Source organism: Rhynchophorus ferrugineus, unplaced genomic scaffold (assembly GCF_030347505.1).
Source record: "Rhynchophorus ferrugineus isolate W39M unplaced genomic scaffold, kcgeb_rfMv2 rfM4, whole genome shotgun sequence".
Lineage (NCBI taxonomy): Eukaryota > Metazoa > Arthropoda > Insecta > Coleoptera > Curculionidae > Rhynchophorus > Rhynchophorus ferrugineus.
This window is the reverse complement of record NW_027472583.1, coordinates 20,829,751-20,848,880: the sequence shown is the minus strand read 5'-3', so window position 1 is coordinate 20,848,880 and position 19,130 is coordinate 20,829,751. Positions and strand designations below refer to the sequence as shown.

At 30.6% G+C, this 19,130-nt stretch overlaps 2 protein-coding genes across 4 annotated transcripts in view; both read right to left on the bottom strand.

The window, feature by feature from the left end:
* Positions 1-12,009, bottom strand: part of LOC143196121 (neutral ceramidase) — a 70,727-nt gene extending 58,718 nt beyond the window's left edge. The window contains exons 1-2 of one of the 2 annotated variants that reach the window (XM_076403736.1): positions 3,393-3,541; positions 3,231-3,338 (exon numbers count right to left, since the gene is read on the bottom strand). The gene's annotated coding sequence lies outside the window, so the exon portion shown is untranslated. Of the gene's footprint in view, positions 1-3,230; positions 3,339-3,392; positions 3,542-11,871 lie in introns of those variants that run through there. The other variant, XM_076403738.1, reaches the window with a different exon arrangement.
* A 5,850-nt stretch (positions 12,010-17,859) lies between these two features.
* LOC143194995 (neutral ceramidase) overlaps positions 17,860-19,130 on the bottom strand; it is a 43,947-nt gene continuing 42,676 nt past the window's right edge. For both annotated transcript variants that reach the window (XM_076401825.1, XM_076401826.1), the window contains one exon: positions 17,860-18,192. In XM_076401825.1, the coding sequence (XP_076257940.1) occupies positions 18,009-18,192 (184 nt within the window). In that variant the 3' untranslated portion in view covers positions 17,860-18,008. The remainder of the gene's footprint in view (positions 18,193-19,130) is intronic.

The following is a 19,130-nucleotide window of genomic DNA, read 5'->3' as shown; positions in this document are numbered from 1 at the left end:
GTCCCAAAACCCTAATAATATACAGAATAAAAGATAATATAGAATAGGCAAGGAGAAAAATATATCAAGCTGATACAATAATATTTAAGTGATTTAATATGTTTTATATTAAGATATTTCAAACCTCTTTCGTTCAACCCGAGTGCCGCTCGTATTAATAGAACTGCACCCATTTGTACGTCTGGTATTATTGAAGAGTGCTTACCATTAATATATATCAACACCAACATTAGCGATTTTCAGTTTCATATTATCTGTTAGGGTATCTGTCTTAACATTGTCTAAACTTTGGAAAGAGCGGATATTTATTTGTACTCACTTTAAAAAGACTATTGATAAAAATTGGTACAATGTATATTAAACAAAATATTTTTCATCCTTTTCTAAAACCATTTTCTTGACTTTTGAACAATGTAGCGATACCTTGTGGGAATAACAATAATGGTTTAACAGAGATCCTATCATGAATCTATTTTAGAATTTTTTCCAGCCAAACTACACTTCGTCGATCTGAACAAGTAATTATCAGAAGACTGTCTTGTGAATACTCTAGTTGCGGCAGAACTTCCCATTCGAGCTGGTGTAAGATTGAACATTGGTGATGAACGGCATTTTTGACAAATCACGTAGATGGCACCTGATGACTCAGACGCTAATCGCGGCGGACGTAGTATCGGGACCGGCCGGATGGGAATGCTGAGATGTACGTACACCTTTTGGATAAAATTTTGCCTTGACTGGAAGTCATATAGTCACAAAATATTGATAATTTAGAAGGGTATCTTAAATGGGCACATGCGATACAGTGTTTTAGTGTGTTCATTTGCGGCTAAGTGTCTCGGGGTATAAATTTGGTAGCAAAGCTGAAATATGACATTTTCTGCTTTCAGAAGGCTCTTCTAGAAAATAAGAAGTCGTAGAGTACGTGTGTTTATATTTGGCGGAAGCAATAAAAAATTTACTGGATATTTTGGACTTTTTTGGTAATTCTATACTTCCTGTAGAAATAATTTGCTTTATATACAAATAATTTCGGTTTAATTTTTTTCGACAAAGCTTTTGTTGAAAGGGCCTCTTTCGAATTCGAACATTTTTTAACATGGCTGAAAAAGTAAACTTTTAAACTTACGTGTTAAATATTCTTATTTTGTTAACTGTGTTTTTATGGTTCTTTTTTAATTAAAATGATTTGTTCAAATCTTAAGACATCTTAGGTGTTGCGTCCCTGGATGTAGTATCATTTCAAACGGAATGCCCAGCTTTCCTAGGGATCCTGCTCTATGTCAGAAATGGCATTTAGCAATAAATAATGAAAAACTGTTGGGAATCTCTTGTGAGGTTTTAAATTAGCACAAAATGGTTTGTAATGTATATTTAAGATATGATAACTACAAACCAAAATGTGGAAGAACATTGCTTAACAGGGATACGGTTTCCAGTTATTTAAATTGTAAGTTTGTTATAATGTTAATTATATGTAACTGATTATAATTATATATAACAAGCCTCCATTTCAGCTGTGGCATAGAATTAGGGAAACATTGATCCAAATATGTTGTAGGAAATGTGAGTTGAACAGTGAAGTTATTTGATTTATGTGATTTGACAAAGCCAGAAACTTTTTTATTTTGTTGGTAGATGATATTGTCTATTTATGATGACACTGTCCTATTTAATTCCCAGATTATGCAGAAAACTTAACTTAACAAGCGGTCTTCCACTATCCAATATCCAAAATCCAATATCTTATATCACCAAATGCCTATACTTTTCAAAATGATTAACTGTATTGAGCATTTTTAATGTGACATAATTAGAAGGGTGATAGTTAAGTATTGTTTATTATGGTAGATGGAAAAAGTGATCAGAATAGCAAAAGGTAAAAATTAAACATTTTTTATTGCAACATCTAAATATACAATTATATACTTACAATAAAAATTTAGCAAAAAAAGATTTAAAAAACTCATTTCATAACTAGTCTTCAACATATATATTATACTGTGGTCTGTATTTGGCCGAATTATATTTACGATAATATAAAATGTTCCGTATTCAACAGTTTATTAAATTTTGTATAATTAAAAGTATGAGGTCTGTTATATTATATTTTAATGTATAATATATTGTCATTAAACAGGAAATTCTAAGAATTCTCCTCTGAAATAATATTTGCAATGTAAATTTTACATATACCTAAATAAAATGTATTTTAAAACCTTTAGTGAATTTCTATTTTTACTATTTTTATTACTGCTATTAATATTAATAAAATGTTTTAAATTTTCTGCTACTCGTATTGTCAGTCGTGCTCTCTAGTGTCAAATGAACGATAAACTTGTTCACAGATAATGCATGGGAAATACACTTCTAATTCCTCTGTCTTTTGTGCATATGGTTTCTAAGATTTTCTCGAAGTGTATGTTGTTGACGTAATTGATACCAGAACCTTATTGTAATCACCGTTGTAATACCTTGTATATTATCAAAATAGTGACCAATATAATGTTTTGTTGAACATTTGTATTTTATTTACCAGGAAATAAAAGTATTTCTTACACTGGGAAGATGGCATCCTTTAAAATTCTTGCAACATGTGGCCGAGCATTGTCATTAGACATAATAACTTAGCTTCTTTTAGTGGTATTTTATGCACCAATACGTCATTCAATCTATTCATATGACGTATTCGGTTCTAGGACATAATAAGAAACGTTAAAACCGTAAAATAAATTACGTTTAGGTTAGATTTTTTAGCACTTCTACATTGATAATTCACATATAACCAAAGCATTTATTACATATTACATTATTAATAACATTTTCAACATATCAACCGCAATTCTCTTAAACTGAAATTATTCAAAGTGCTGTAAAGTGAATAAACATTTCCGCTTACAACGTAAAACATCACATATACATACATATATATATATATATATATATATATATATATATATATATATGTTTTTTTTTGTTTAACTCAAGCTATAGTAATGTAATAGTTATCAGTAATGTTGCGCAATAAAAGAGTGTCCGCAATGAAAGGAGCATTGATACGTTGAAAGGTTTACTATCATACGAAAAACGTAAATATGTCATTAACTTTTGACATTCAGTAAATAATACTGATTGGTTTAAAATGATACATTGGTTTTAAATAAACCAATATATATAATATGACTCTATAGCGTATATAAGATAAGCAATTACATATTATAACAAATTACCTTATTTAAACTGCCTAAACATCAACAAATATATCCTAATATATTCGAAATTATCACTTAAAAGAAAAATAATTCTCAAATATTAACTCAACAACGACAGCGTATAAACTAAAAAAAAATAATCACATTATATTTGATAATAAACATAGAGCAAATACACACACATGAACTAATACTCGCTCGCACATTAGTTTATACTACAAAACCCATTATTAATTAAAAATGATTAATCAGATGTATGGAAACCGTTCCACTAATCAGAAATAATTTATAAATATGCGCGTAATTCGTTGAACAGCAGGAAAAAGAAACCGTAAAGCATACGTGTATGATATTTAATATACATATATAGTTCGGTTTCGCTAGTCTTATTTTTTAATTTGGTAAATTTATTAACCACGCTGTAAACCTGCATCTCTCTCGTATATATTATATTTTTCAAACTCAGGAGCGTATAGTTAATAAAGAATATTGTGTACTATTATTTTAATATTATCTTACATAATAAAATACGGTAATGGCAACAGTACTGTTGTTTTTAAAGATCACCTTAATAAAGCTTTTGAAGCACCTTATACAAAAGACTTCTTCTTTTTGTTAAAACTGTTGACTAAACCTACTCTGTATATCACCTAAATTAGCAGTAAGTGATTATATTAATTCAATGAATCTTTGCAGAACATTTGTAAATTATGTGTGACTTGATAGGCTTGTATCAGATGTATTGCTCATATATTTATATTGGTCAAAATGTCAATTTATGTCATTTATAGCGTAGAACAACATAGGTTAACCAAAATATATTCCACCAATTTCTACAATATCAACATCAACCGTATCAAAAGAACGATATTAGCAGAGAAGGTTTCGCAGCCATCCAATCTTTGAATCAGTTTGGCATTCTTCAACATTTGAAAATTAGAAGGCGTTAGGTTTGATGCTCATAAACCATGGGGTTTTGAATAACGTGCAGACATTTTTGGATTGGAACACTTGGACTAGCATTTTATACAGAGTCGCTTTCTGGGGGATTGAGAGTTTACTTTTTCTGTAGAGGAGAGGGAAGAATAAGCGCGATAAGCGCGGAACTTCTTGCGGTGGAACAGAATGGCCTAAGTTTTGCTCTGGTTTATCTGTAGCCACCTGAATTTGTACCACGTAATCACCTGGTTTAGTTGGATTTGATGTTTGTGGCGAATAGCGTCCAGACTGTAACCAGTGGTGAACAAGACTGTATCAACGGCGGTAATGTTTGTGAAGTGGTAAATCAGCTATATAAAGGTTGAACAGGGCTGGTGCTAGTGAAGCACCTTGCGGGACTCCTGTGGAAATCTGTTTTCGAGAGCAAACTGCGTCACCGATCCCCACTTGAAAGGACCTACCGTCCAAGTATGAATCCAGAGAGATTAGATCCTTCGGTAGACCAAGCTGTTTTTCTTTGAATGTTAGACAGTGCTGTCATACTTGATCGAAAGCTTTGGAAACATCTAAACATATGGCTCCAGTATTTCGACCTTTTCTTAATGCCTGGTGAATTGTTGCTGCGACGCGAGCGGCTTGAAAGTTTGGCACGGAAACCGAATTGTTCGTTCGGAATTATGTGGTGTGCATCTATGAAGCTGTTTAAAGCGTGTTATATCGCTTTTTAGGGGCCTCTAATCAGATGGATAGGACTTGGCTTTCTTGAATCGATGATATTGGCAAGTTCTGATAGTTGCTTGCTAGTGAGGTTTTTCAGATGGTCTACTGTTATACCATCAGGGCCTGGAGCTTTTTTAGAAGACAGACATTTTATGGAGAGTTGAAGGTTTCTGGGAGAGACTATGCTTTTTAAAAGATGCCCTGATTGGAAGTTTTTCCTCTTCAGATATTATTATAACGGGTGCGTTCTACAGAAAATAACCTCAATTGCTTTCGATAACGACCGCTAAATCTGCCAAAATTTTTTGCGACGCAACCGAGTATATTTGTTTTTTGTTAAATGTCAATGCTTTCTCTATTGTTTGTTTATTAATATCTCTGAATATGTGCTTTTCTAGAGATGTTGGCCGCGGAGAAATATATCGATATATAATGCTCTAACAATTAACCAATTAAGCCAGGTTTAAGTGTCTTTCAGGATCTATAGAAAAAATGTTTTTTAGCAGATTTTATCATGCCCCAACAAGAAGTTGTTTGTTTCTTCTTTTACTAATTAACAGCCTCGCCGAGTTACACAGTATCGCAGCTGAAACAAAGGTCACAAAAGGTGAATTGAAGATGCTCAACATTCCGTCTTTGAAAAACATCTCTAGTCCTTGGATTTCCAGCACATGCATCTTAGTTTAAGGAGTAAGACCACCAAAGGCGAACTGAAATTGCTGTTAATTAATGTAGTATTCTGGAATTTGTATCGAAGCCTGCAGTTCAGGATGAACGGCAACCAAAGAGCGGGTTATCGTGGCTTAGTTTCGTAGCCGTAGATAAATGGAATTCGAAGTCACCAAAACTTGGAAAGGCTTTCCATAGAGGGACAACATGAAAATTTAGGGTAGAAACAGTTCTATTTCAAAGGTCGTCAAACGCAAACTAGCCAACGGAATAATGAGCCTGTGACCGTTTGTTTAGCATGCACAAGAGCCATCTGTTTTAACTACCTGAATGGTGAACGACTGAGACGGATAGGTCTGTTTATATCCTCAGCGTCAATTTGTACCGGCATTCAACAAGTCCCCACTTCCTTCCGTGAAATAAAACAGTTTTTTGATTTTAGTTCTCTTCTATTTATATAACCTAACACCTGATTATATTTTGTATTTTAAATATATGAATTAAAAGTATTCTGTACTTCGTATTTTAAATACATGCGGGATGGTGTTTTGTAATTTGTATATTAATTAAAGTAAGTCATGTATTTTGCCCAACTCATGCATTGCATATGTTTTGGCCCAATTAAGTACATTTTTTTTTGTAAAAACACAAATATTACCGATGATGACGTGAGATATATCGTTTTTATGACACCCAATTCAAATGCTTTTAAAAATGAAGGAAAATAATATTGTAGAAATTTTTTTGGTCATATAGTTTCTATCTTATGTGGTGATATATAATGATTCAACAATATTGGCACATCCCTTATCAATCTAGTCTTATAATAAAATTCCACCTCATCCATACGTAATCGTAGGGTAAAACTTTTTAGCTTGTAAAGCTTCCTTGGATTTTTGCCATATCCGAACTTCTCTATAAGACGGAAACAAATTAAACTTATATTCGTCGTCAAATAAAACTAATTTCCAAAACCTAATAGACTTATACAAATGTTATCTTGTAAGAGAGTAAAAGATAAACTGTTATGTTTGCTTACATTGCTTAAAAAAGTGTTTTTCTAGTGTATAATGACACTTATATTCTTCTTTCGTTCTAGTAGTCTTTATTATTAAATTATTATTATACTATACATATAGTGTTGTGATTACAATAAACAAAATAAATTAAACCTAACCTCAAATTTTCGAGAGATACAAAAAATATTTGCTTTACTACATTTGTAAGGATAATATTATTAAGATAATATTATGTTATGTTAACAAGTATTCATAAGTTTTATTACATTTGTAACTTCTCACAATTCATATACCTGAGAATGCATAATAACTCAAAATAATTTAGACAATATATTACACAAACTTGTAAACCCGGAAACTGTCAAAAGTTTAACGAACTCGTCAGGTAAAAATCGTTTCTTTTACAGAAATAAAATGTAGTTCGGATAATAGTTTACAGGGTTTTAGATATAAAACATATATTTGAAGATCCGTTTTATATTTCGATTCGTAAGTTATCAGTAACAAACAATAAAATCGAACATAAAATCGGTAATGGGGCATAAGATGTGATAGTTGTTAAACTAACCAATGTATTTCCTTCCTTAAAATGCATTAGTTTGTTTTATATGCTTTAATCTAGCGCTGTACTTTTACATTTAGGCTCTATGATTGCAGTTAATTGACATTATTGGACATCTTATTGCGTTCGTATTATTATTATTATTATAGTTTGTTTTATTATTTTATTTTTATGTATAAACTACTTACACATTCTCCCTATGTATAACAATAATATATTGTTAAGAAGGAAAAACTGAATGAATTATATTTTTTAAAACCAAACTTGGTTTATTACTAAACCGTCTAAAAGCAACCACAATAAATCAGCAAGCACGTCTGTATACCGCAGTATGTTTACAGTAACCCCATTGTCATTTTTATTTTGAAATAGATATTAATAATACCACTCACACATGCGGATGTTAGAAAACCAAAGCCCAGATATAACATATCATTCAATAGAAAACCATAACCTTATATTATATTACTTCTTAGTATCGAAACAAAAGCTCAGACTAAATCATTTCATAAAAACATTTTTATATTGATAAAACTTGATAGTTTTATCAATATAAAAACAATTATAAACGGAAATGAAAAAACGGTTATGTGACAGTAAAATGACCTTATTTTTTTGTATAGTTTCTCCCTCCTTAAATACACTTTCTAGAAGGTTTTCTAGAAACCCTCAAAAATACCCCTCTACTGCAGTTATTACCTATTATTATAGCGTCGAATTATTATACCTGCCATTACGTAAGTACAGATGGTACTCTGCGAATTTATTGAACGACCTAGTATGTTTTATGCCAGAACGAAACATAAAACGGTCGGTCACGTGACGAAACGTACATGAAAACACTTACGAGAATGGGAAGTCCGATGTCACATGGTTTATCCGAGCAGTACTTCCATTTTTATGAAGGCATCCGAGAAATGCGTATAGTCTCTATACCCAAAACTGTTATGACTCACTATCGCCGCACGTCAATGCCTAAATCAAAGGGCAGATACGTCTGATAGCATATTAATTATTTTCTAGCCATATTTGATTCGCCAATTTCGTCTGAATTATAAAGAAGCCGCTTGAAGCGCGACAGACCATAAACTGATACCACTTTTCGATTCTTGTCGGTCTGAGGTCGAAGACTCCATTCAGGCAATGTCAAGGAAGTAACATGGCATAACGTATTTAATTGTTTCGACAGTATATGTTATGTAATAATGTAGATATGGTAATAATGTTCATTTAACTAAAATTATGAACTCTTAGTGATATTAGGTAAAGATAAACGTCTAAAATGTTACAAAAGATAAATGACTTTAAGTGGTTTCGGTTTCAAAATATATCTTTCTTGTTACACATAAATATATGTCACAAGCAATAACGGTTATTATTTATTACTGTTAAAATAAGTCAGTTTATAAACACAGTTAGAGTTTCTAAAAAATATTTAAATTTTCTAACGACTTACTTTCAAAATTACTAAATCAGTTTTCTATTTATAGCAAAGTTAGTTAATACAATATGAAAATATATTTAGACAAAATTTACTTCAAAGTATAGTTTTCATGTTGGAATCAGAAGCAATCCTTATAAAATGTGCCATCAAACTGAAATAATGCGTCGTGGAAAAAGTAATTTCGTTTTTTTGCAAGGTGAATTCGTGTACATAAAGGTAAAAACTAATATTTTCTAGTAAAACGACAATTCCATCATTGCATGACTTATATATATATATATATATATATATATATATATATATATATATATATATATATATATATAATAAATAAATGGCAGATCATATAAATGTAACTAATAGTTATCTAACACTGTTTGATAGAGTGTGCTAAATTAATTTGTATATATCAATATTAATGTAATGATTCCTACTGTTTATTAAAACATATGACGTCTAAATACGTTTCATATTAATATGTAAGGACTGTATACTGACACTGTTGCAGATAATATTGTATATGTTTGATGTATATAAGGTATATAAACATATAATATATATATATATATATATATATATATATATATATATATCTAAATGAAAAATAAAATTACAAGACAAGAATCCAGGCATACAGGATACACTTAGAGTATAATGGTGTGACGAGAAAAAAGAAAATTCGATATATCGATATTTTTCGATATTTTTTCAAAAAAATAATATATATTTGTTAAATATTATAAAAAACAATTTAATTATTTTTAATAAAACTTTTAAATTGGTATTTCACTTTAAAGATCAAGTATATTTCGGTATTTAATTGCAAAGGTTTATTAAAAATATTAATATATATTACAAAAAAAGATCGATATATTTTTTCCTCAGATATATCGATATATCGATATCTTTTAAAAATATCGAAATACCAAAATTTGTGTCGGTGGCCGACACCTCTAAAAGGAACAAGATCTGTTATGTGAATATACATAATTGAATATATCGATGGCCATAATGAATTAACAACAACTTCGTTTCGTTTCTCAGTCAATGCATCACTTAAAAGTTTTTATTTATATTATTTTAAGTTATTTAGTGAAGAAGAAAAGTGTATTAGTAAATTTGAGCACATAATAAGTATATTTGATAGATGACTATCGATTCTCAACGAATTATGCGTCTATAAACATTGCAAATGTTATCCATAACTAAAATGTTGTTCATATTATTTATACAACATCACGTTAGACAAAAATCTAAACACATTAGAACCAAAATAAAACAACTATACTGGTTAGTCGGAAGATATTCTCAACTTGATCTAAAATGAAAGAGGTTGATCTATAATACAATTATAAAGCCAATTCGGACCTAAGAGGTGCAAATATGGGATTGCACTAAAAATTCAAAACAACTAGTCATACAACGCTGTCAAAACAAGGTTTTTCGATTCATTACCAATGCCTATCGCTACGTAACCAACGAATAACTGCACGATGACCTGGAAATCAAATGTATTTGCGAAGTTATCCAAGATCTCGCCTTGAAACACGAAAGAAGATTATCAAATCATACTAACCTGGAAGCAATACAACTGCTGGGCAGCGCGCAGGATGTCAAGAGACTGAAGCGAACAAAACCATACGAACTTATATAAAGTGTATACATTTAGTGTAAACTATAGCTATAAGTTATTATAATTTTATAATTGAGGAATACATATTTATGTATTTTCTCGAACTCGTCTTGCTTATGAATTAATCCAAGTACAAATGAAAAGTTGTAATAAATTAATTGTAAATTAAGATTGTACTAAGCGTATCTAATAAAGATGTAATAAAAAATTATTTATGTATGCATGCGCTAAACTAGCCAGCGATATGCTATATCTTATATTTCAAGTCAAGCACTGCCTCTGTTATTGATAAATTCTAGCACTTTTAATTGACTACTTCGATGGTATTAGTTGGTAGTAGAGAGCCGAATTAAAACCGACAAATGGCTTTATAACCGTTTGTATACTTGGTTTATGTATGATGAGCTCGTCAGGCTTCCACCGCAATCTCTTTCGCACATCATTGTCAAGCCACCTTCACATTTCATCGCCCATAATAGTTGTTCAATAATAGTAAATCCAACTCCAAAAAAACTCACTACTATTTTAGCGTCCAGTGTATGTGATTGATCTACTTCTAGATCTTTTATCTTTAAACCACGCTAGTATTGATTAAAATAATCTATAGGAAATCGCAAAATGAGGATAAAATCATCGAAAGCGACAAAAATTTTTTTTAAATACATTGGAAAACCCGAAATTACTTTGTACCCAATGGTACATATACAATCAAATAAAAAGATTGTGTAGTTCACGGAATAAAACTCACTACGTCCATTATAAGCCATTCATTTTCGATTATCTATTCAATTAAATTGTTTTTAAATTACATTTTGTTTAAAATCAAAACACGAAACAGATGGTATGAGGTAAAAAAATCAGATTGTTAAAGGATTATACCACCTTTATATGCTTTTATTTATTTTCTGTATTTGCTTAAATCAAACACTCAAACACTTTTTAATCGAAACTATATTTGCTTAAATTAACCTATTGATTGTAAATACAGCCGTCATTGGTACGTTTTAAAATATAAAAACCCTTGGTACTTTCACATATGAGTAATTTAGATTTATTATGTAAACATTTATATTCAATTTAGTTGTTGAAAACGGTGCAATTTTTTATGCTTAAATAGTTAATAAAGTACTAACATCAGAGATATGTATGGTAAAGTCTCAAAATTAAATTTGAATACATTGGTAGTTTTCCAGTATAGGAAAAACTTATTAGACGAAACCATATTTTTTATTTAAACAACCCCTGTAAATATAAAACCCTTTGTACTTTTACAGGAAAAGGAATATATTTTTTTATTTTTCAGTGCGCTGCTCTGAGTATTATATCATTATAAGTAGAAGAATTTTAATTTGTACCTTATAATTCCAATATTACGCTCATTCTTATTATTTATAACACTAATACTAACTCACGTTTCAAGATTTTACAGTGAAAACACTTTGATCAAATATCAATTTTTTTAAATATAATTCAGATATTATAATCAATAATTAATTATTAATGAATAATGAATTATAATATAACACTAATCTTATTATACACTTTTACATACATCATAAAAATCCGTACATTTACAACTACATGATCTACAATTTATATTTTCCCAATTTATTTTTAAAATTATAGAAACAGATTCGATTTTTCGGATAATTATTTAAAGAATGTCTACTTACGTTTAAAGTAATCTGGCAACAATGAATTAGAGATTGAACATGATAATTGGCTTACGATATTTTCTTCGTTAGAACACAATTATTAACAAAGACTGGAGTTCGCTTTCACTTGCTTAATACTAAGAACAAAAAATGTTTATAAGCAGAAATGTGATATTTAATAGAACGAAATACTCAAAACATCACCGGTATGATGCTATTTGTTTGTACCACCACCTGTCTGATACTGTCTGACGATATCGTCTGTAAACAGACTTAAAGGAACAATGTAAATCTTTTACCTGAGTTTATACCTTTATGTCTAATAGAGAGTGCCTCATTAGAATAGCATTTGAATTAGAGGGATTATTTCCATAATATTATATTTAATTTTGTTCTAGTTTTGTTTGAATTAATCCGTACATCACGACATTATTTAAATATTTGTATTGTATTTTTTTATGTTTAATTCTTAAGAGGTTAAATTTAAATTTAAAACTCAAAATAACAAAACCAATATGTATTTTTAATTCTGATTTTATTATTTGAGTAATGAGTATCCGAAATTATTGAAATATTCACTGTATTGTAAAAAGCAATTTAGCTACAGTGGAGTTTTGAATTAACAGCTTAAGGAGGGAAGTTAACGCAAGTTTATATATAAATATTGGAACATTTAACTTCGTAAAATTTATTTTAAAAAAACTTGTTCCTCGTTACATATGTATAAATATGACCTATATTTCTTTGGCGTTAATTCTTTGGCGACTCAATTTTTTCTATACCTTGGCCTCCTCACTTGGCTGTCTTCAGAGAGAGAGAAGACTTGAAATTACCAAAATGCATTAGAAGAGTAATTTAAAACGTTCCATGATAAAACTTTGATAAATGCTTCGTTATATGTTGGTGAGTAATTGCAGAAAAAATATTTCAAAACTATCTTATTTTTCTATACATCGAGGTGGTAAGCTCTTTAATTGAACTCGCCCATATGTTGCTGAATTGACGTTCTAAAAATTAACCAATTTAAATAAAACTTTTTTCATTAGGATACAATAACCTATAGAAACATAGCTTTAAACATTTTACATATTTTTCATCCGAGAGTTCCGTCAAAAGATTTTATATATGAAAGGCTGTCAATGAAAGGAGAAATATTAAAAATAGTTTTAACATGTTTATAACAGTCAAGTCAAGATGTAAATCCTAGATAAAAACAACTCATGTTCAATTTTCAGCAATCCAATAAAAATTGTAAATCTATGGCGCTCGATTAATAAGCACTGTAATTGTAATTTTTAAATATATGTATCAAAAAATTGTAAAATACATACAGATATTTTTACTACAAATATGTTACTACTAAACCTCGTCCTCTATTCTAGTGATTGATTTAAACACTTCTGTGGAGGTGCCACTAAGAAAGTCTCCATTAAAATATCTCAGTTATAAAACAGTATTGTTCGTATAAGTATAGGCATGTTTGCACAAATAAGTTTACTTGTAATACAAAAGCCAAAACCTCCAAAATTGATGACTCATGTGCTTAGAAGCCACTAATTGGTTCTTCAGGGTATATTAGCAATTCAGTGCGTAAATATCATTAAAACCAACCATTAAACATTACAGTTTGTTAGAATATGCTGTTAATAATCACAATTTATTGTAAAACGAAAACGAAAAAGTAATCTAACAAAATAAATAGTTTAATTGATATACTTACGAACATTTTAAATTTTAAATCATTTTTAGTATTTTATATAAATAATAACAACTTACAATATAACTTCACCGATTATATAAGAAAAAATATAAAAATAATTTATAGATTTAACGTATTTGATATTATGGACTTTTTATGGAAATTGATTGTTTTTATGGTTTATGGGTATTTTGTGACAACTAAAATAAATATATCATAAACAACAAATACATTTTCGGTTGTAATCATCCTGTAGGGCAAAACTAGCAAATATTTTTATGTTGGAAGTATTTTTTTGAATATCTACAGGTTTTTTTGTAGTATCTTTCTTATATATATCAACAACATTTCAAATTGTATCGTTAAAAGAGAGGTAAAAAAAGTAATAAAAATGACATCGAAAATACTGCTTCCTGTATAAATTCTATATAAAAGGTGGGAATAAAAGGAAAAAGCGGCAGAATTGAAATTTGTTGCGACACAATTTGCTGTATATTTTTAGCAAATAAATCATATAATAATTTATTTCAATGTCTCACAAAATAAGAAGAGATAAATTAAATAAAAAAATTTATTATGACAACAATGAGTGAAAATTTTATTAGGTTTAATTTTATTTTATTTTTGAAGAACTTTGTTCAGAAAAACTATTGTTTGAGCGGTGATTGACCGTAACAGATAGTTGGACAATATCTTCTACGAAATTCAAGAGGGTGTTCAAGTCGCGCAATTAGAGTCAGATCAACTGTTTTGTCGTACAGCAGTGTATGACTTGCCTGGTTGCTACCACAATGACACAATGTCCAGCTTTGACAAATTGGTAGTAATGCCAATTACAGTATTAATAAGAGTATTAAAGTATTAACAGAAGTTTAACAGTAGTTTAGGTACAGAAAATTTAAATACATATATTTTGCTTCTTTTAAGGAGTCCCCTTTTTCTTGTCCCCAAATAATTAGTATATGAAGCTTGTTTATACTAGACATTGGGCATAAGTTATTTTCTATGCTAATATATTTAGAACAAAACCTTCTTTTAGTTGGACTTCTCATTTATTTTATCATATCCACACAATTCAAACTTTCTTTCTATCACAATACTTGATTTCTGAAATTGAAATTAATAGATTTTCATTTTTTACTTAATAGATAACTATAACTAACTACTAAATATGTGTCCACATGTCTGAATGAAATTAGGAATGAGGCTATTTCTTTGCATTATGGGAATATTTTTTGGACAAAATAATATGAACACCTTGACATGACAATATTTGTTAATAAAAGCCGTCAGTTGCTTTTAAAATTCTTGGTAGAAATGGATTCGCAAAGTGTCTGAATGGTTTTCAATGGAATATTGTCCTACCTTGTGCCAAAACGACCGCCAATTGCTTCAGTGATGATGGAGATGCAAATCTACTCCCCAATCGCTGATCTAAAACTCCCCACAACGGTTCAATTATCTTGAGGTCTGGCGATTTTCTTGACCAAGGAAGATGTTGATGATATTCTGATTCATCTCTCAAGACTGAAACTTTTTGGCTGCGTATATATTTTTGGGCGCGTTTTCTTGGAATATGGCAGTGCTCAGCAGCAATATGTAGTAAGAACTTAATAGTTGAGAATGTCGAGATATTAATTCGCAGTTACCTGACCAGTGATATCCACAAGAGGACGAGCTAGATATACCATGATATTGCCACTCAAATCAAAACAGATCCTCCCTCATGCTTGACTCGAGGAAGCAGGCAGTCCAAATCGTACTCTTCTGTTGAGGTTTATATATGGAGATAAACTTAGCCACTTTGTAGTAAACAACAAAACAAGGGCGAATCATAGGATTATACCGCTTTTTTCCAATTAATAAGTGTCGAGGTTTTATAATTGTTGTTCCACTTCCCTTATAAAGACTTTTGCAACAAGACCCTTTACTGAGTGTTAGGTTTCCTGTAGTTATCGGCATATGGTCTTTATCCAAACAGTATTACTCAAGTGCTTGCTGTCACTTTTATCACGATAGTTTTATAATGTCTTGTCACTTTGACTTGGCATGTAAATCGAGTAGTATATACAGACCGCTTTACACGGAAGCAATGTTGCCAACAACATGTATTGTAACACTGTTTTAATTGCTATTTTAACTTGGATATTTACCCTATTAAGTATTCATAAATCAATTCAATGTTGAAAAAATATACAAATCGTACGAATATATTTACTGTTATAATATAAGGTCCTAAAAATGTTGCTATATTTGATTCTAAAAGGGGGCGAACCCACATTAATTGAAAATTACGCAATATTTATGGAAATGAGTGTTTCAGTGAAAAAATCATCGAAATTGGTTTTCTAGTTTTCGTTCTGGCAATTTCGATGCTAAATATGAACATCTTCTTTGCTAGTTATTCCTAGAAAAGGTCGATGAAATTCTCATGAATCAGGGTTACTGATATACATTTTATATTCATGGATATGACAGTAATATGATATTTTGTTCAATGCCCGCAACATATAATGAGCAATAATCACAAGATTGACGCAGACATTCTAGACCCTAGCAAAGCAAAAAGTTTAGTACGATGGTCTTATATAAAAGCCCTATAACCAAACCTAGTAATTCATGTGAGGGCGTTCTTGGAAGACAGATATTTGAGCGAAATTAGAATGAAAAATATTACAATCCTATGGCGACCGAAAGCTGCATAACTCGGCATGATTCTCTTTCATTTTAACCGTAGGTTCATATGATCTATGCTAATTTATAAAGGCAATCACCAAAGGCTACGGAATAGCCTCCGAACTTTACCCTCTCATCTGCAAAAGAAAGCAAATTGTCTCCACCAATTAAAGTTCTGCTAGTCGGCTTCTTCTGCTGGTTTAGGTATATCAGCTCGCAAAAGATGGATGGACAAACTTCAAGTAGTGCAAATCAAACTTCTTAGACAATCCTTGAGCGACCTACGGTTTGTTAGAAATATAAAAGTAGGGAATACATGGAGACAAACACATTGTTAAACTGGAACTCCAACGGTTCATAACATCTTTTTTCAATAAATTCATTACAGACGTAACACAATTCCGAAATTCCAATGTTAGATTCTTACCACAATCCTAACTGCCTCGGCACATCCCTTAAGATCCTCGTATCCATCAAAAGAGGAGTCTTCGCGGGCGCTGGAAAATTTAGACCCTATCCTATATCAACAAAGAAATCATCAGTTGATCAACCAGGCAATAAAATAAACACAGAGGTGCTGGGTTATATGTGGGATCACTAAATGCTCTAACATAGCCACATTATTAATTCAATTTTGTTCTGCGAACAACTGATATGACTGAAGCAGGCAATTTAAAAAAAAACAACTAGAATTGATCAACGGGAAAGATTTTGCCTTCCATCACGACAAAACTGGAGAACATATTATTACGTTTTGGTGCGTCCACCGTATATCTCGGATCTAGCTCCGTACAACCACTATTAGTTCTAGTCTTTGGATAAGTGCTTCAATAATATTAAGGCTTAAGAAGAATCACTGAACATTCTTGAAATTGAGATTTTCAGTAGTGGTGATTTTCACTAGCTTCTTTTAAGAGGGTATTTTTTAACCGATTACAACGCTTTTTAATATTTTCAAAGCTTAACACTTTGAAAATTCGTTACATTTGAACAATGTATAAAGAAAACTCACAACTACTTAGAGTAAATTATTTCAGTAGAACGTGAGAGATCACGCCAAACGTATAGAAACAAGAAGTTTCGAAAACTATAACGCGTTTAAAGTTTTACAGTCACTAAAACAGCTATATCGAAAATAATTTAAATTTTAAAGGATGCTCTAAGGACATATTCTTAAAGGGTTAAGGAATTTTTATTATTTATTTCTATTATATTTTATTATATGAATTTCTGGAGTTTATGCAAACTAGGGTCTATATGGACTGGACCTAGAGTTTAAAATGGGCTCCACCGCGAACCACGGTCCTCGGCATTAAGCCTACCGACTGGTCATTGACTAGATAACTTAGAGCTCATCTCAGAAGATATCCTGTCTTACTTAGCCTCGTTACTGATATCATTTTCCTTGTCGGGTTTCCGACACTCTTGCCTTTTGGACGATCATAATGACAAACAATAAGACAAATAACAACTACATAAGTTTATGATTTTCCACTACACCTGGCATACGAATACATTCTCTGTGAAAAAATATCATGAAAAAACCGTACTTCTATTATTTTAGTAAATTTAGCTGGTCTGTGATTATTTTCAGGAATACATAACATATCTATTAAATAAAATATACAACATTTCCTAAATCCTTTTTAATCCGAATATCCACTTTTATTTGCAATATGTAAAATCTAATATCGTTAAAAAAATAACAATAAAATCGTGTATACATATTGAGCATTATTTTAACTATAATAATGCACATACATTATTATTTCATTGCTAGTTAAGGAGAAATTACAGAAAATGAATTGCTAGTGCCTTCATATGGAAAAATGCCGCCCAATATCAACTTGTAATAACCAAAATGTCGAATTCTATATACTCCGGGCTGAATATTCTCTCTTACGTCCCACTGAATTTCTGCCTCGCTTGTTCCCCTCAGCACGCTGGTCTTTTTCCAAATAAACCTGTAAACACGTTCGTGTTGTTATATGATTACATGCTATACGATAAAGTTTCGCGCATTGGGAATATATCGTTTTTATCAGTAGTATGTATCCGTGATATAGGTATGTATGATATGTGAGTGCAAAAATATTACTGTCAGTAAAATGCTAGATAGGCACATAACAGTTTAAGGCTTGATAGATTTTTGTTACCGCAATATGCATACACAATATAGAATGATTGGAGTACGTCGAGACACATTAAACTCTGTCTGTCTACTATATGGAAATTATGTTAATGGATATATGTTATGTTATGGTGAGTACAGATATGAACGAATCAAATAGTTTGAGCCATGCCCGAGACCATGCGCGAGCGTTCGGTGAAGATTCGGCAGGTTTTTTGACGTTTTTCATCGTTCGGTTCGTAGGCGCTTATTCTTTTGTTTATAACAATACTCTTCACAATATTTTTTCGACGGTACGTGTACAGTGTCCTTTTCCTAAAAATCAATCTTTATTGCTAAAATAATATGTAGCATCTAAGCGTTTTTTAAAGAATATCTAATTATTGTAAATATGGTCAATAATATAATAAACTATGATATAGAACAAAATACCAATAGTATTGATATCCAACTGGTTTGAAGATTATGGTAAGATTATGTCATAAAACTTTTACTAAATAAACTATATATATATATATATATATATATATATATATATATATATATATATATATATATATATATTTACTTAACTTTAGTATTTTGAAACATTTACAATTCTATATTGGCAAGAGAAGAGACTGTACGTGTGAAAATTTCACTATTAGGTAGGCATAATAAAACCATAATTTAAGAATATTACCCGTATTTTGTGGCACAAAATGTATAAATAGAGCAATAAGGCAATTCATCCATCGAGAATAGAGACAAGAATTATATAAGGCGGTACGA